This window comes from Hyposmocoma kahamanoa, unplaced genomic scaffold (genome assembly GCF_003589595.1).
Source record: "Hyposmocoma kahamanoa isolate Upper Pololo Valley unplaced genomic scaffold, ASM358959v1 92, whole genome shotgun sequence".
Classification (NCBI taxonomy): domain Eukaryota; kingdom Metazoa; phylum Arthropoda; class Insecta; order Lepidoptera; family Cosmopterigidae; genus Hyposmocoma; species Hyposmocoma kahamanoa.
Window position 1 is genome coordinate 15,621,187 of NW_020654748.1, and position 20,029 is coordinate 15,641,215.

The following is a 20,029-nucleotide window of genomic DNA, read 5'->3' on the forward strand; positions in this document are numbered from 1 at the left end:
TAGTAACGTGGGCCATACGCAGGATAGTGTGTGATCAGTCTCCTGCCTGCGCGGCTTGCACCTGCCGTGCTGGTAGTGAGTGGGCCGTTTTACTCTTTCTTTTCAATCTATTTTTTTAACTTTTTTTTAACGAATTCGTTTCAGGGGGTCTACTATCGATCTCCGTTTGACATCCGTGCGAAACAATAACTGTCAAATAAGTAATATTCGACAAAATTAAAAGACAAGTATCCAGTATGAAGCTTCATTCGCATCATGCATCTTTTTATTTGGTCAAGTATTACTCGGACGGATGTCGGACGGAGATCGAGAGTAGACCCCCAGATGCAGACAGACTTAACTTGAGTGCTGACTGCTGGCAACACTAGCCGAGTCTGACAGCGTGAGAGGATGACAGGTGCATGCATAAAACATAAAACTATAGAAACCGGCGCGTTTGGAAACTAAACAAAGCCTTTGTGCGCAAATTTAGATACGACTAAGAAAGTTGTTAAAGTTCAGTATACATCGAGAATGGCTGCTGATCCTGAAAGATTTGATAGCATGCTCCTTGCTATGGCACAACAACATGAGGGTGGTGTGAAAGATGTAAGTTTTCCTCTCGTCTATGTTCTGGAGTATTCGATTCGTGATTCATAGGATCCTGGTCTAGTTGGCAGTAATGAGTTTCCGATACATGTAGTGGTGTAAAACTAAGGAAACTCCGAAAAATTTCTTGAAAGAAAAAAACACAGCTTCAGTGCTCTTTTTTTGAAATTCAGTACATGAAGTTCCTTACAGATGAAAGTGCACTTATTCACTTGTGAGCATAGTAAGTGCAATTCGAGGAAATTTTGTCTAATATAATAGTAATTTAGTATTGAATTTTCTCCCTAACACTGGAACAAATTATGGTCTAAAAATGTATGTTTAAATTTAAAAGTGAGGTTATTATCCTGCAAAAGCATCAGATTGCTACCTTGTCTTAAGTATTCTAAAATTGAGCTAAGATTATTGTGACTATTATGTTGCTCATTGAAATCAATACTGTTTAAGAAAATCTTGGTTTTTTTTTTTCAAATTTATATTATGCTCAGAAATTTTCATGGTGATTTCACAAAAGTGTTTCATTTAGTAACAGTATTAGTTTCATTGTGTTAGTTGCTATAATTATGTCTAATAAATTCTTGCTATGTATGTAAACTTACTCAAATAAAATATAAACTCATATTCTCTGATACTCAATTTCATAATGTGTGAAATATTGGTGCCATTAAGCACATTCCTAAAATCTCTTGTTAAAGGTTATGGCCTCATTGAAATAATCAATGATTCCACCAATGTCAAATAAAAATGACTAGGTATAGTAGTTTTGTTAAAATAATATAAAAATTATGGTGAGAGACATCATTAGCAAGGCTGGTATCTCCCAAAACCTCAAAATATTACAAATTTTTGCTATGGTGACTAATTGAGTAAAGTGGATAACAACAATGTTACTCAAAACACATAAAGGGTACCACAATTATTTTGATGATAATATTAACACGTCACATGCAGATCTGAAAGACCACAGACATATATCTAGATAGATGCTGTAAGTGTATGTACTTCGCGTGCCCAAAGTAAGTGAAATTCACGTACTTGCCACTGCTACACACCAGAACACGCTCAACCATTATTGTAGGTAAACACCAGTCGAAAACGCGAAAAATGCATAATTGTGCCATTAAAAACTGCAAAAGCACCATAACTGTGGACAAACAGGTAAACAGGGATCCTTCCTTCCACAGGCAAGTGATTTTGTAATCAGAAGATGCATAATTTATTTTAAAAGCAATTAATTGGTTTTGTATGAAGTTCAAGAAAACAAATATGCAACCGAGTGTATGCCTCATGTTTTGTACTACATTGCAGCTTTTACTTGGTGCGATAAATTTGTGATCCATTGTTAATACACCATGGGTATTGAACGAATGCACTTTTGTATAATGCATTCAGTTTTGTAGTACCGCCAATTGCACATTTCTTTGGCTAAATTTAACATTTAGTGATGTGTACATTAGGCAAGTTAGGCAACACTGTTCTCGATTCTGATCGATTTTGAAAACAAAGGGACGAAAATTATTATGACGTTATGATATATGATATATGAATTATTATGAGCAATATTATAAAAATAATCTATAACTCTTTTGTTATAACATTTAGTAACGTTTCGTTTTTGTTTTCCAGTTTTGTACTATTATGTATTTTGTTATCAGTAGTATCTGTAATTTCGATAATTTTTGCAGCATGTTGCCTCCAATGTCCGAATATTGGGAGCAAATAATTTGAATATCGCCGGACATGTACTACAAGTAATACAAAAAAATATATAATTCAGTGCGCTGTCTTTACAAAAACCTGGAGTTGGTCATATGTATGAGTTTGTTGCTTTCGAGGACGAAGGTGGTCTAGTTTATTCCAGCTAAGATGCTATCCAAATTTGCAGAATAGCAGTAATAAACAAATCACAAAAATTTTACATGAGGCCGTCATTAACTAAACCTCCTCTGATTAATAAGATTTTATCATATTTTTGTCGGCTGTCACATTTTCATTTGTCTTGGCATTCATCAATTTGATCAATTACCAACAGAAAACCATCTAGTAAAATTAATTTAGGCAGTCGCAAGTTCATGTATTGACATGTGTATTCATTATTTAAGTTAATCAATAAGATCTTCTATTACAAAAAGATGTTATATAATAAGCTCATTTTGTTGGAAGGACAATAATTTCAATATTTGAAGTCTATTAAAAATTAAAGTCTTAATTTCTTTAAGTAATTAACATTTTTTAAAAACAAGTAAAATAAAGGACTTACCGTCTTATTCTACTATTTTCCTACTATATTATTATTATGACTACTTGTAATCAACAAATACTTGAACAATAATGATTATGTTTAGAATCGATTAATTGAATGGAATACGCGAACACTGTAGTGTTCTAAAATCATGCGGTGTGCCTAATCAGTGTAGCTGTGTTTTCATGCACCATTTTAAAATATATTGTTTTTTTACGAAAATCATTAGAGACACATGTACCATGCATATGCCAGTACATGCCAGTAGGATGCGTAAAGGGTTAAGACATAGATCATACACTCTATTATATTTGAGAGGTTAAGATAATTAGTGTGGGGAGAACAAAACAGTACAGAGCTAAAGATTAGGAGAAATTACTATGTATATTTTTGGACTAAAGAATAAAAGTTGCTGATGTTCACATATTTAGTTTTAATACCTCACTATTATAATAATCCAATTAAAATGCCCTTGGAAGAGAACAAAGGCTATTTTTGCTTATTTTATGTGTTAACAAACTAATAGGAATAATATAGATAAAAAATAATAGTACTTTAGTAGCTATTAAAAGCATATTGATTTGGCAAAAAAAGGGTTTGCCTCAATAAAAGTAGTAAAAATTTTTCATGTATTAAAAATGTCCTTTAAAAAATTTCTGCTCATAGTTTTGGATCTGATATACTTATATTGATAATATTCTGTTTTCAGCTCCTGAATACAATAGTTGGTTTCCTTGCAAGAAAAACAGACTTTTTCACTGGAGGTCAAGCTGGTGAATGGGAAAAAGTAAGTATATTGTAATTAATAAACTTATTTACTATTTACTCTCAGCAGCAAGTTAGGCTTTAGATTCATCACTTGGTGATGGAAGTGAATGTTGTAGAATACAAAGTGGCCTAACTTTTAGTGACATAGTTGAATAACATTTGCAGGGGAATATTTTTGGATGTAAATGTTATAGCACATATGTTTACACCTTATAATAATGTTGCCTTCAACCTGGTGTGACTTGATACACAATCATGATGGAGTTTGTGCTGTTAAAGATCAAAAATGTTGAGCATTTGTCAAACGGTAACTTGCGGTCTACTAATATGTTAAGATTTAAATTCCTTTAAAGCAATTCTCAGTAATCGACAGGTTAATCACAAAATTGAGCTTATGTGGGTATAAAAATTATAATAAAAAACAACTTTTTCAGGTACTAAAGGACACATTCTATGCCCATGCCAAGAAAGCTTGTGATGAGTCAGACAGAATCAAGAAAGAGAAAGAAGAAGCGGATAAAAGGTTGAAGGAAATTCGGCAGAAGAAGGAACAAGAGAGACTGGCGCAAGATTTCGAACCAGCCTCGGTCATTGAAGTCACTGACCAGGAAGCTGATAAGATGCAAGAGGATATAGAGCAGGAGAAGAAGTCTAGTAATTGCTTCTTGTCATCTTACATTTTCTCTTATTCCAACATACTACAGTCTAGGTTTTTTTATAACACCAAGTAACAGGACGAACAAGTCGTGTGCCTGGTGGCGACACGCCTATCCATAACAGTTGCTCTGCCATTCGGAGCTTTAACTCGCAAAGATCTTATTGGGCACTGCCACTGCATCCATCACACTGAGACATAAGTTGACAAGTCCCATGTGCCTGTAATTTCACCAGCAACCTTACCCTTCTAAACTGGAATGCAGTAATGCTCACATTACTGCTTGGTGGCAGAAATAGATAAGGTGGCAGTACTTCCTTCACAAGGAGTGTGGAGAGAGTAATTTCATTTACTGATATATACATATACATTCTTTTCCCATTACCCAGGAGCTGAGGTAGGTGGTGGCGACGGCACTGCTGACAATGATGCTGAAATGCTTCCAGAAGAAGAGGAAGATCCCAAAGAGAAAGGCAAGCTCAAGCCTAATGCGGGCAACGGATGCGACCTTGAGAACTACAGATGGACACAGACCTTAGAAGAAATTGAGGTATGTTTCTTTTTATTGCTGAATTTAAAATTATTGTGTACAATTAAAATTCTGCATGGAAATAATAAGTTACCAGGGGATGTTAACAGTTTCTCTAGGGCGATGATTCCCAAAGTGGTCAATGGACAATGTCGACCCACAAGGAGTCCAATCCAACAAGGGGTCTATATCAGAAAAAAACATTGGGGATGCATGAGTTTGGCAGGTTGTGACCAAGATTTTGACTTTCCATGAGTGGAATAATCCAAATTACATAGTGCCTCTACCACACACAATACTTTCTTATAATAGATATTTGATTGGATAAACGTTTATACCTTAACAACAATTTGTTTTATTTTTACAAAGTTTTACACTAGCAGTGTGTCAGCTATCAAACACACATTTGAAGTTAATGCATTTGTAAAAAAATAAACAATATAAGACAGGGGGGTAAAGCAGATAAAACTAGCGTGTGGTGTAACCGACAAAAAGTTTGGACACCTCTGATCTAGAGGATGCATAGAGAAGCTTTAAAATGGGTTGTTGGAAATTTTGATAGCTTCTAAATCACGGAACGTCAGAAATTCGCACTTCACATAATTTTGAATAACAAGTATGTCACATCGTGACAATTATATTTAGAAACGAAAACTCTGGCAACGTTCCTCGCAACTCTTCATAAATTTGACCCCTACATATAAGAACAGTTTGAGTCTTAGTTAAAAAAAACATTTGAGACAGTTGTTTTTAACAATCTCATGCTTATACGTAAGGCGCACTATAACTTTCCGGAATGAATAAGAAAAAAATACTATAAATGGTCAGAAATTAATTTATTGTTTCTCAAAATATTCTCCATTAGCGTTAGTGCACTTTGTCATACGAATGAACCAATTTTGAAAACATTTATGACACTCCTCCGTGACAATCTCTGAAACATATTTTTCATGCTCTTCGACAGCCTTTTTCAGGTGATGAAAATCATTGACCGCGTAACTGGTTCTTAATTTTTGGAAATAAATAAAAGTCACAAGGTGCCAGGTCGGGACTGTACGCGGGATGACTATTAAGGTCAACGTTGTTCACCTTCAAAAATTCATTTGTCTGTCTGGCCGTGTGAGAACTGGCATTATCGTGGTGCAAGATGATACGGCCTTTACGGTTATTTTTACGGAGTTTATCAATAACTTCCGGCAAAGAAATGATCGTGTACCAATCACTATTCACGGTACAACGATTCTCCAAAGCAACAGTAGCCACGTGTCCAGTTTTGTTAAAAAAAAGAAGCAATCATCCGCTTAGAGGCACTTTCCACGCGCGCCACTTTGGTTGGTTTCGGTTCATCTCGAAAGACCCATACGCTCGATTGCTGCTTTGTTTTGGGATCGTAACTATAAATCCATGTTTCGTCACCTGTTACTATGTCCCACACCAAATTTGACGCCCTTTCGTTGAATCTGGTAAGCATGGTATTGCACCAAGTGACGCGATCCGTTTTTTGAGCCTCAGTCAAATTGTGTGGGATCCACCGAGAGAACAGTTTTTTCACATCCAAATATTTGTGTAATATTGATTGTATTTGGAGCATGCCTATGCCTAAAGATGCCCGAATCTCATGGTATGTCACATGCCTGCCTGTTTTGATCATACGGCAAACAGCATCGATATTTTTATTGTTCACAGCAGAGGACGGGCGATCATCACGAAATTTGTCACTGAGATTCACACGACCGCGTTTGAATTCTGCAAACCAGAGCTATAAACAGTCGTTTTGCGTAGTGCTTCATCGCCAAAAGCAGTTTGAAGCCGAGCAAAGCTCCGCTGAGTTGTTACATTACACTTAAAGTACTCAGAAAATCATACTACGAAAATTTTCACGAGTTAAATCCATGGTGATGTAGACCACCAATTTCTAAAATGACGCCACAATGTAAAAACAAGTGACAGTCAGATGAAACAAACTGTATTCTACAGCCAAAGAGTTCCGTTTTCAAATGTTGTAATTACTTTTTAAATATTGTTTATGTAAGAGGCCAGTTCCGGAAACTTATAGTGCGCCCTATGTAACACTGTAACAAATTTTCAAAAAAATTGTTTCTGGTTTGACAGTATTCGTTTTTGTTTCTTTGAGTAGCAAGTATCTATAAAATAGTAGCTATAGCTTTAGATACTGCTACTGACACTATTACTACTCTTTTATAAATACTTGCTTGATACTGTAAGTATACCCCTGAAACTTTACTTTTGTGGCTGTCACAGTGGTATTTACATACCTGTCTATTCACATGGCCACAGACCACAACAGTGGTATTTATATAATCTCGTAAATTTACACATATCTTGGGTCTTCGTCATCAATCATAAAATCAATTTACATTCGTTTACCCATGGACGTATTATACAATCGTTTACCAAAAATATTTACACCAACCCCCGAAATTACAGAAAAGCGAGAAATATGTATAATCAAAACAATTTGTGCAAGAGTTTTACAATTTACAATAGAGTACCACATGCTATTAAAGACTTTGCATTAGGCATTGATTTTACTAATTCTTGAGGGAAAAAGTATATTATGGTGTTAGGGATTTTTTCAATAATTATTTAGTATTATATAAAAAATAATTTAAATTAATTGAAGCACCTGTGACAATGATTACTAATATGTATACGTATTATTACTATTATACTGATTATATAATTTAATGTGTCTCATTTTCTGGTGTAACATGTTTGTGCTACGTTATTATTTGTTATAGCAAATAAATTTATTTATTTATTTGTTTGATTATAGATATAGCACCTTTCGCTGGTATGTCTACATCACACAGTGTTGAAATTTATATCGTTGTTTTAGTTCATTTTTTTAGCACTGATTCACCCTTTCGTAGCCAGTTGTCGGGCTTGTTTTTGAAGACATTAACAGAGACAGCAGAAACAACATCTTCCGGTAGCATTTTCCAATTGTGCACCACTCTTGCTGAAAAAATTGTGTGCAGCAGGAGTTTTGGAAGGTGCACGAACTAGTTTCAAATGGTGGCCACGTGACGGTTTAAAGTTTTCTTTTCTTTTAAAGATGTTTTGTATTGCTGGTAGATTGTGCTGACTCAACAGAATTTTATAAGTCTCGATGAGGTCACCACGAAGCCGTCTTTCTTCTTTCTTTCTTGGCGTGTATGAGTAGTGAGGCGTAATACGTGTAGTCTCTCCTCATAGGATTTGCATCGAAGAGCCTGTGGCATTTTAGTTGTCATTCCTCTGAACGTTTTCAAGAAGGTTTATGTCTTTTTGGAAATAAGGGCTCCACACTTGATATCCATATTCCAGCAGTGGCCGTATATAGGTCTTAAAGATTTTGAGGAACACGTCTACTGCCATTGTTTGGAACGATCTGCGTATGACATAGATATAAGAGTTAGCTTTCTTGACTATTGTAGTGATATGCTCACCCCACTTTAAATTGAATGCGATATTGAGTCCAAGATCTTTTTGAATTTTTTGACTGCGGCTAAGGTATTTCCATGCAAATTGTATGTAACTTTGGGGTTATTGTTACCAAGATGCAAAATGCTACATTTTGATGCATTCAATTTGATAATCCAATCTTTGGTCCAGTTTTGTATACGATTTAGATCTTTTTGAAGTTGTCCAGGGTTTATAAGTGGATTTACCAAAAACTTTCCATCATCAGCAAAAAAGGCACAATTGGAATCTATGAGCTCAACTAGATCTGTTACATATATTCCAAATAGATGGGGAGCGAGTACTGATCCCTGCGGTACCCCGCTCAGTACCCGCTTTAGTTGCGACAGCGAGTTACCGGCACGTACCTGGAATGTTCTGTTTTTAAGATAATTGTCTATCCATTTAAGTAGAGTCCCAGGTACACCGAAGTGATCTAGCTTCATTAAGAGGCGCTGATGCGGAACTTTATCAAAAGCGCGTTCAAAGTTCAGGTACACTACATCCATCGGGTTCTTATTATCAAGTTCTTTGCTCCATGCATTCACACATGTTAACAAGTTTGTAACAGTTGATCTTTTTCGTACAAATCCATGATGTTTGGTTAATATTATACATTCCCGATTCAAAAACTGATTTAGTCGATCACAAATAAATCTTTCCATAATTTTGACCACAATACTGGTGAGACTTATGGGACGAAAATTTCCAGGCTAAGTCTTATCTCCTTTTTTATAAATAGGAGTAACTATAGCGTGCTTCTAACCTTGAGGCAAATATCCCGTTTTGAAAGATTTATTCATTAGTTCTGTCAAAGTGGGAGCTAAGACCTTTACACAGTGTTTGAGAATGCTACTTGGTAGTTTGTCAGGCCCAGGAGAGGATTGTGTGTTCAATTTTAACATAGTTTCTTGCACATCTTTTACCGTGAATGTAATGTCATTTAAACTATTCTCTACTCGGGCAACTGAGGCTATTGTGGTGTGTTGGTCCATGACGGGTTCTTCTGAGTAAGCTTTTAAAAAGTCCTCTGCAAATACCTCCGCTATATCACTGGGATTCGTTACTATGTCTCCATTATAACTGCTAATTGCTAGTGGGATGCTTATTTTAGTAGATGTGCATCGGCGTACGTGAGAGTAGAAGGCTTTGTCACCATGTTCCAGTGTTTTTGATTCGTACACGCTTCTTTGTTTCGTAGATAGAGCACCTGTTGCTAATCACACGGAATTTCATGTAATCATCGCCTGAGCCAGAAGATGTGTACTTATCCCATAGCAGTGTTATGTACAACTAGATTGAGAACATATTTATTGATTCAAGGCTTATTTTTAGTTTTATTTTTAACTATCTTTTCTGGGGCATGCTTGTCTGTGGTGGTGTTGACTGCTTTCAAGATTCCTAACCACAACTGTTTTGTGTTACTTGTGAGGTTTACAGTCTGAAGGTTCTTGGCTAAGACTTGTAAGACTTGTAAACTTGTTATAGTGGTCAAAGTTAATAGATTCATAGTATCGTTTAAACTTGGTTGAGTAATTTAATGTTTGTACCTGATATTGGAAACTGAACTCTAGTACACAGTGGTCGCTTTTACCTTGTGTGGTTTATGAAGTGTTTTCTTAATCAGAGTCTCCTCATTAATCATTACCAGGTCCAAAAGTGAGGGAGCCTGATTGTGCTGGAACCTTGTAGGACTATTAACAAGTTGGAAGAGATTACCGCTAACAAACAGTCTTTAAAAAGTCCTGCTTGCGCCCTATTTGGTGCTGATCTATGAGAATTGGCCATTTAATTGTGCAATAATTAGAATCACCAGCAATGATTATAGTATTGCTTTCCGAGGCTGCCAAAAGGTTTGTCCACAGTTTAGTGTCACGTGCTCTCCACGTCTCTTCGTTTATATCATGAGGTCGATACACCCATACCAGTAGAAAGTGATAGGTGTTAATCTGAATATCTAGGTAAAGAGCATCCACATCTTCACACATGTATCTCTGATTACGTCTAACAACTATAGGTATCCCATTTAAGTTGTCTCTAACATACATTGCCACACCTCCACCTCTGGTTTTGCTTTGAAAAGGATTTTTCATAAATTTACGGTCTAGTCTGAACAAAGTGTAGCTTGGTATGCTATATGTACTGTTGAGATCTTTACTGTTTAACCATGTTTCCGTGAGAATAACAAAAGTTGGTTTTTTTGAGTTTATAAGAGTAGTAACAGATCAAATTTAGGCGGTAAAGAGAACAAATTAGTGTACATAAATGTAAGGTCAGTCAGAACTAATCAACTATAATAGAAAACCGTACGGTTTTCTATTATAGTTGATTAGTTTTTATGGTTCACAATTTTAGGTACACCGTTCACATATCTAATTGTGAGGTTAATTTCCCCCTTTTCTACTCTAGTTTTAAGAGAGTTTCTAAGTTGCATAGGTGTTTTATCATTATAAATTCTTACGTCCTTTTGGCCTTACTTTTGTATTTAAGTATCCACACCGCATCTTGGCGGGAAGAAAGTACCACCTTTATATATGATTTTGCCACCTTCACGACGTCCTAAGCGTTGCACAGTCATCACTTTATTCGAGCAGTCGCCTCCACTGTTCATATCCAATAAAAGCTTCTTTATAGTTGATTCATCGTGTGTCTTTCAGTCGCTGCCATTTTCAGAGATACATTATTTAACACCCACCAAAATCACATTGCTGGCTCTGCGCTCACGTTCGAGGATTTCCTCCATTATAGCATTGGTGTCAGATGGGAATGTGTTAACTACTGACACCTCCAGCGAAGCTACATTGGTGGTTTTTAATAGCAGCTTTTTTACATCATCGAGTTCTTCGCGCAGTCCATCGTAGGATTTGACGAGCTTAGGCACTTGGAATAGGGCCTCTCGACATGCGGGACACAAGTACAGGAGTGTGCGTTTCCCTGTTAGCCCATGACACGCGCCTCACTACTCGTCAAGTTACTGCATTGCAAACAGATATTCCTTTTGCAACCATCACACTGCACTGTGTTTTCATCGTTGTATTCATTCTCGCATTGAAAGCACTTCATATTTTGCTCGAAATACGACACTAGCATGAAAAATGTCGTTACGATTTTTCTCACTTAATTTACACTTCACTAACACGACTTTAACGTTATTCAAAATTTTGTGCACAATTTAATGTTCGTATAAACACAAAGAACACAAAAAACACGTGATTTTGCTTAATTACTATTTATGGCGTTTTTTTAAAAATAGACGCAAATTATAATAATAATAACGCACACACTCAACATAGCCCCGCACTAGGGAAACCCTGTGCCGCGGGTGCCATGGACACACACATAGACAACCACAAATTACACCCAAACTCACGAGAGAATAAATGTAAGCCATACAAACATTTCTCCCGGCCCGGGAATCGAACCTGGGACCTCTGCGTGGCAGTCCGGCATGGTAACCGTTCGGCCACGGAGGCAGTTAACAAAACAAAACAAAAAAACACAAAAAAAACTCCAACACTGCTTCTCTTTCTGAGGGTAGATACAGAAAAAAACTAATATTATTTTATTACATTAAAATAAATATTATTGATTGATTGATGAATTTGTAGAATTTTAGTTGAAATGTACTATTTTGAAATATAATGTTCCGTTTTTGTTTTTAAATAAAAAAAAACCGTAAACCTGTACGTACCTTTAATTTTTTACCTTTTATTTACCACCAAAAGCAAAGTTTTTGCAGGAAAATAAAGCTTTTTTCATATTTTTATGTTAGAACCAATAATTTAAAAATGATATTGCCAACTCAGAAACAAGAATCGTGTTGCATGGTGTAATAAATCGGGCGTGAGAAATATTTTCGAATGAAATAAAGTAATTTGGGATATAATTTTATTGTGTATCACAGTTCATCCATAACAATTATTTATTTATAATTATATATTTCACAGCATTTTTACTGTGTTTTATAAATAGACCTAAATCTATTTCTTAAACATTAAGGTATAATAATTACCTAAAGACGTTTAAAAGATGCAAATTTTCATGTTTTACTACAAAAATGTGCAACTTTTATTTCTTTCATATCCAAAATAATGTAGTAAACAACACTAGTTCCATACAACATATTCGTTAATTTAATTAATTACTTGAAGTATTTACTAAAATAAAGACAGCTACCTATTTTGGACTTAAATCAAGTTGCTTGTATTGAATTTTAATATAAATGTTCATTATAATCATTACATCGCTAAGAAAAAATCATTTGATCCGGCTGGATTTGAAACAACGCCTTCAGCATAACGTGCCTAACGCTCTATCAACTGATGAGCTACGGATCGAACCAGTAACTGTTGTTGCAGATCTTTGTTTTCGGTTTTTAACGTTTTTGCTGTAGCGCCATCTGTGAAAAGTCTATGAAAGTTTTGCTTCTCTCAGCCAGGTGTCTTTACAGCTACCTGCGGCTGAGAGATGTCGCTTTTATAATCATAACATAAGAAAAATGTTCATGTCAATAGAAAAAAATATGTCAGTTTTTAGATCAATACCTATAAGTTATATTTAAGATCACTTAACAACACGTCTCGTGGCCCTTACAAGTCACCCAGTTATAGTAGCATAATAAATAAAAAATTACAAAAAAGTATTATAAACTACTTATATCAAACCTTACCCTTAAGTCGTATAATGATCGACTACTGGGTTTTTATTGCACTAATCGTTTATTTCCTAAATACTGATTTTTCATAAATTCTAAAACATTTTTCTAATTTGAACTAAACGTTCATGAAATTTATTACCTTTCGATTTTAAACACAAGTACTACTCTCGAGTAACTTATATTCTTTCTGACATTTTGCGTACTCAACTTTTAACTTATACTTGAAAATGGCCATACATTTTGTTAACACGCGGATGATTACACTTTTAAAACCTTGGCGATGTCTTGCCGTTTTTAGCGCCGCTAGCTGCAAACGTTTTTTTTTCATACATAAATGTATAACACATACGTACATGATGAATAAACATACATTATTTTAATAAACGTAACTATTTATACGGAAATCGTTCTAAGAATATTTGTAGATTCCCGTCTCCCTGCGCATTCGCACTGAAACAAAAAAAAATACATTTATTTAGGGGCCATATTACATTTTGTTTTAAGCCAGTATAACGTAGAAAACCGGTACTAGAAAACATCTCATATCGGAGAAAAAATAAACTTTTCCCCTACCCATGGGTAAATAGATAGATAAATACTTTATTCTTAGTGACACAAATACAGGAACGCAAAAGTAAAAACGTAACATTATTGTCATAGCAGTGAAAAGGTACTGACTGCGGCATATGCGAAAGTTTCATATAGTGCTGGTTTTAGTCAAGACCAACGATAGGGATTAAGTTACTTGTTAGCAAAAATATAATGACTATTTGTAAAGTTGTACATTGATGTAATATACATACGTTAGTACGTTAGTGTAGATAAGATATAGACATAGGGAAGTGGACTGTGGTCCATTGCTTTCCGTAAGAATTCTGCACACTACAAATACACGGGTCGAAACAGTAAGTTGGAGAATATTGGCAATACTCACTTTCAACAAAACAAATGGCCGCGAGAATACAAGCTGAGAACAGGATCGTCATCGAAATGACGAGGACGGTGATTTGATGCGAATGGTCACAGCAGCAAGCCTTGGGCTCTTTACCGGGGCGTTGCTTCGTGAACCCATTTACTACAGTGAAATGAGTGGAGCTAGCAACTGACGCCGCATCTTGTCCTTGAGCTGACCCTCGCTTCACACCGTTCCAAAAAGAATCCGCCGGATCTCGAGATTCCTCGGGTATCGCCACTACAGATTCCGAGAAAGGTTTTCTTGTATTACTTGCTATTTTATTCTGATAGCCGCCACCTGGTTCTTCGGGAACAGGACTTTTGGCATAGCGCGCTAGATGCGCAGCACTCAGTAGCAATGAGCCTGACGATACACTCTGGAAGCAATACATTTATTTTTATTATGTACAGTAAATATTGATATGGAAGAAAGAAAAATGTATTCTCTCTCATTCTCTCATAAGTTGGAAACACTATAAAATAAAGCTTAACATCTAAACTATTTAATCTAAAATGGTACTCGCTCAGCATTTCTTACATCACTATTTATCCTAAACAGAAATTGTCTTTAAAATAAAACAAATACCTTTTGATCATGGAATAAATATTGAACAATACCTACATAACATTGACCTAAATAACATTGGTAATTTATTTATCTTTCGTAATTTTATTATAATAATGTGGATATATAGGAAATGAAACTATTTTTCCGGATTTAAATCGCGTATATTTGTTTTTTCAAACAAACCGACGTTTCGGGCCCTTTACAGGCCCCATGGTCACGGTTGACTTCATTCATTTCCTTTGTGTAACAATCGCGAAAACCTAAGAACTCAATAATGTGGATATATTCTAAATTATACTACAAGGAAGTATTTGTAAAAACCTCTGACAATTGAAGCGTGAGCTCAAAGCTCTACATATCGCACGCACTGCAATCTATTACGTCACAAACTTTGAGTCAGGCCTACTCGACACTTTTACCGAAAAGGTCATGGTTTTGACGTATGTAAACTATCACAACAATGAAAAGGTTAAACATATCTTTAATCTTAAGTAACAACTAATGAAATCGTTGGTTAAACAAATGGTTAAACTAAAAAATATGAATGTGTTTGATTGGGATCATCAAAGTTAATAGAGGACTCATTGTAGTAATTGCTAAAATCGTTATTATGTTCGTGGATCGTGCGATCGTTGTCAGCTGTTAAATTAAGTAATCCGTCAGTAGTTAAGAATGCTGTATAAGAACTGACAGGTTAAGCCTATACCCGACACGAAATATTTTTTTTTTGTATCCGTGGATAATAACTAACATTACCTAATTCGCTTAAAAAGTAACGCAAGGACACTTTTTTGTTCTCTGACCTATCTCGATTTAAAGGTATTAAATGTTAGGGAGCTGTGCTGCTTTTTTGTTTTGTACTTGTAATAAATTGCCATCGTCCAACAACGTATCGCCGTTGCAAATTTTTATTAATCTAATAAAATTATTGATTGTTATCTTAGCCGGATTTTGATATATTCCTTACCTTCAAGAATATTTAACAACTTAGTTGCCACAAATTTAATATACTCTTAACACATTTATAGAGACGCTCGGAGACTATCAATTTCAATTTATTTGTTTACATCACTGAGTAAATTTTATGGTCATTTAACAGAGAAATTGAAGCAATTACTCAGTTGTGTTTTAAGCTTCGATTTCATTGGTACACAATCAGTGAATTGAGCATTCACATTAATTTAACATCACCGAATTAAGTATTCAGCCGAACCAACATTTGGTGGACTTTTTTATGTTGGACTCCGAGGACATGTTGTTATGTTTTCGTTGTTCAAGTTGACTTATATGTATTTGTAAATGGATTTCTTACATGCGTGCTGTGATTGCTAGACGAGCCTTGACTCGATGCAGAGCCTCCTCTGGAGCGGGTATCGCTGATACTGCCGCTCGTACTGCTGCCAGAAAGCGAAGGCCTCGGTATATGCCACTCTTGCGATGAGATCTGTAAAGAAAAATGCGTAAATTTTGCTGTTTTTTATTATCAGTTTACTCCCTCGTAACGAAAAAAGGCACAACTATGCGTACCTTATACAGCAGTTGTGCCTTTTTTCGTTCTGAGTGCCGTATAATACTGTCCACTACAGTTACATCAAATTTAATAATAATAATACGTTTATTTGACATAGACACAAGTATAGAGAGCAATATGACAAGATTCCCAAAACATAATATAACAAATAAGCTTATGCTAAATTGACATTAGCATAAGCTTATTCGTTATATTATATTTTGGAATACATGTATTATGTGTGTATGCATTGCAAACGTGATGCCATGCCTGGGAGCACTATGCATGGTTACAGTTCCTATCCTGATCCAGAGCCTATATGCCGTCCGAAAACGCGGCTAACTGACAGTTATGCGTCGTTAGGGTAAGTTCCGATTAGTCGAACACGTTAACTATTTTTAACTGTGTTTAAAAGAGAATTTTGTGCTCTAATTTTTGCTATTTAAAACGGATATTTGACGCGTTTTAGTTAATGGACGGCAGCTATCCTGTTTCGACCCTATTACGATTTTATTAAATAAATTTACCATTTTATTAAGTCATCGTTGTTTTGTTATATTGCCACGTGAAACAAATTATTTGGCGATCGCGGTTAAAACTGTAGTCTCGGAGACGTAGCTCAAGTTACGCAGGACATGCTCTGCTTAACAGCGTACGTTCTTTGATAAAATTAGTTAGGGCTTGTAGTCCCATACAAATATTAGTTACTTGCAAAAATTCGAATGTTTGCGGAGGGAGACGGTCCTTTACTCACCACCTTTGACTCTGTACAACTAATGCTTTAAGTGAATTATGTGACCGACCTTGTCGAGTTATTAATCGATTGCGAACCTGTAACTCTGCGTTCTTTTAAAGCTTACGTATAGATTTCATAACCACGTGCAGTCAAACGAAAACACAGTGAGGTTAACCACGTACTAATCGTTTATGTATCATATAAATGTTAAATTATTTAATGATGATAGCCTTAGAAATTACGCGGTCGATTCGGAGAAAAGTATGATATAGCATATACATATAAATTTTAACGAGAAACATTTCCTATGTTGATGCATAGTTACAACATGTTGTGTAATAAATAAGTAACCTATCAAGTACGGTACGGTATACGGTAATCGATTAAAGTAGACAAGCGTCGACAGTTTAGCATTATTAGTGTAGTTACTGTTGATGTAAGCGGAAATTGGTAGTCGTATACCTTATCAATTATGTGAGAGGACAACTAGATGTTTCTTATTTCCTTCACTTATTCCTAATAACCATAATTTAATTGACATTGTTCAATTGTTAATTCAAATATGACCTAGATTATTGCCGATATAATTATTGTTTTCTAGTATAATCTATACGATCTCAAAGCATGGTCAAGTTTATACATTTATTTACATAATTTTCAAGGCTTGTGATTCTGTCTGCGTATCACTGGAGTCTAAAAGGCTGGGCGGGCTTGCACGCACCTTGCATTGTAAGATACCGTGTGAAAATACTTTTTTGTTTGAATAGAAGGAGTAACAGTGTGTAACAAACTCCTGCCGCCACGCAATGTATTATTAATGAATATGGGAAAATTCAAAGGCTCCATCAAGAGATAAATATGTACCTTATATACCTTCAAATGTGTATATAATAGGTGGAAGTATAATCGCAACCTTAATTTTTGGTCAGTAGGTTTTACCCAAAAGACACATTGTTCATCACAAACAATGATACCCGCATTGGTCATTCACGCCCCCACCTAATTGCATTTATAATTTTTAAATGTCATTTTGAAATGGTAGGTTAATATTATTCATCTGGGTTTGTAACGCGAGCGGCCCCCGGTGTTGTATGTTGGTGTTTGTGAGCGGCGTCTTGCAAAATGCTGCACGCTTGATTTTGCTGTTGAAAGCCTGTGCTGTTGCTTTTCAAACAAAAGCGCCGACGTAAAAACCTACATATCGTTGTGCAACTTTAGCGTGTGGGTGTAACATGCTGTGTACGGAAATCATTGCAAAATTCTTCCTTGTCGCGTTTTCGTGGATCGGTTTCATTCAAACGCAGCTTCGTTTACGTTTCTTAAAACAATAACGCATAATAAAATATCATACATGATAGAAAGTGCTTTTAATCACAGCTTGGAACAAGCGCTTGTATTTAATATCGTGTAATTTTTTACCTTTTACCAAAATCAGAGTGACTTCACTCTGATTTTGGTAAAATATCTGTTGGTGATAATATCTGTGCCGGTATTTGATTTCGACCGCGTCCAAGTTTCTCGCAGTAACCAAACAAAGTGCGCGATGTTGCAACCTAGGTCATGTTCGCCGTTCGGCGCCCTCCACTTTGTGAAGCCTTCGCCAATCCCTTTGATTTTACTCTACCGAGGCTAAAATTTTGAGGAACTGTATTCTCAAAATATGAAATAGGTGTATTGGCGGTAATGTTTCATCAATTACATTATTAGGTCAAGTTTAGTTCGTAGTCCGATTGATTTTGTCAGATACGGTGCTCAAGGTTCGCGTTCTCTTTATTTGCGGTCTTGTTTCGTCGGCGTCTGGCGCAATAAATCTTAGCTTTGCTTTCGGCTTCATGGTCTTCTTTGTTGCTTTGATAACGTGATGGATAGGCATTTAAGGTAGCATTATGATGCATTTCTTTTATGAAGCAAGGTCACGTTTAATTTGGCGTTCAATGTTTTGATCCGTTACCTACAAGCATTTGTAAAGAAATATACGGTTCAACTTTGTCTAATGATTCGATAATATCAATCGAGATTATAATTTGTGAGCTATTGTGGTGCAGCCGTTGATAGAGTTATGGCGGGCGCACGTTGCAAAATATTTCGCCAAACGTGAACCGGTTCTAAACTTGGGTAGATATTGATACGTCGTCGGAGAGCAGTCGCCATGGCGGCATGCAGTTTATACTTTCGCTCTTTGTGTGAGAACTAATGCCACGATACAACTATATAGATCGTGGATAAACTAGGTGGGAACTCGGTCGAATTATTCCATCTTTATTGTCTGTAGTGTGGTGAAGAAACAGCTGTGAGCAGGATTGCAAACTCTTGGCCAACGAGTTTGTTTCTCCCTAGAAAATTTTTATTGTTGATTGGTTGCGGTCTCAATTTTTCAGTTATCAATTGCGGTTATCGATTAAGTTTATCGAAATCGAATCTTTTCAAATATCCTTTAATTCGGGTACCGCACATTGATAACCCTGGTTTTTTTCTCATCATCGACGTAAACTTCGATTGAAAGTCTACAACCGATGCAGCTCCAAGCATTAACTTTAACACTTTGGAAGGTTTAAAGCTTCAATATTTTTAAACTTCAAGGAATAACACATAGAGTGAAGACCTCCCTCTGAGTTTGCAGAATTATTTTACCTACCGTACTTATGATTCGCAACCACCAAAATTACCTTACTATAGTCTGTACCAACCCATTTTAAACAAAAAGCAAACAAGCCTGTTTGGTTAAAATTCTAAAGCAATCACTCAATAAATCGAATAAGGAACACTTATTTCGAAGATTTCGACTTTGATATCTCAACATTTTTCCAACAATATTCATTTGAATAGCATCGTAATTGAAAAATGGTAGTCCAAAAGTAAGGTTACTTTTCATTTATACTTCTATAACTTATGATGGTTGCATAGCGCTGTACGAAAAAAACATTCGGTCCATCTTTAATTTCTCTCATCTTCAATTAAAGTTTTTGTAATCGATTAGTAAATGGAAAATTTCAATCACAATCGAACAGGTATCTAAGTGTAAGGACTTGAAGGAGTATTTAAAATTAAGTTTTCGGAAATTTGAAATATATAGTTTTATAGGTTGTGTATTTTCACTATTTTCATGTAAGGAAAACCGCCAATATGATTCGATAAATAAATCGATTCATTCAATTAATTAATCGATTTATAGTTGGCATTACAATGGCCATCACTAAACCGTCTATGGTCGGGTCAGCGATTTGTTTGTTTATTTTTTGTTTAAAATGGATTGAAACGAAGTATACAGTTTGTAATAGAAGAAATGTTTGGTAAAGATATAACTATATTTATATAATGAATATCATGATGATTTTACTACCATGACATTCATATATT

At 35.6% G+C, this 20,029-nt stretch overlaps 2 protein-coding genes across 3 annotated transcripts in view; one reads left to right on the plus strand and one right to left on the minus strand.

Moving 5' to 3' along the window:
• Positions 1 to 373: 373 nt before the first annotated feature.
• LOC113236516 (nuclear migration protein nudC) overlaps positions 374 to 20,029 on the plus strand; it is a 50,364-nt gene continuing 30,708 nt past the window's right edge. Inside the window, exons 1-4 of the mRNA XM_026472624.1 lie at positions 374 to 588; positions 3,540 to 3,617; positions 4,033 to 4,252; positions 4,643 to 4,803. Coding sequence (XP_026328409.1) covers positions 514 to 588; positions 3,540 to 3,617; positions 4,033 to 4,252; positions 4,643 to 4,803 — 534 coding nt within the window. The 5' untranslated portion in view covers positions 374 to 513. The remainder of the gene's footprint in view (positions 589 to 3,539; positions 3,618 to 4,032; positions 4,253 to 4,642; positions 4,804 to 20,029) is intronic.
• Positions 12,146 to 20,029, minus strand: part of LOC113236517 — a 21,066-nt gene continuing 13,182 nt past the window's right edge. For both annotated transcript variants that reach the window (XM_026472625.1, XM_026472626.1), the window contains exons 3-5: positions 15,739 to 15,870; positions 13,839 to 14,235; positions 12,146 to 13,354 (exon numbers count right to left, since the gene is read on the minus strand). In XM_026472625.1, coding sequence (XP_026328410.1) covers positions 13,314 to 13,354; positions 13,839 to 14,235; positions 15,739 to 15,870 — 570 coding nt within the window. In that variant the 3' untranslated portion in view covers positions 12,146 to 13,313. The remainder of the gene's footprint in view (positions 13,355 to 13,838; positions 14,236 to 15,738; positions 15,871 to 20,029) is intronic.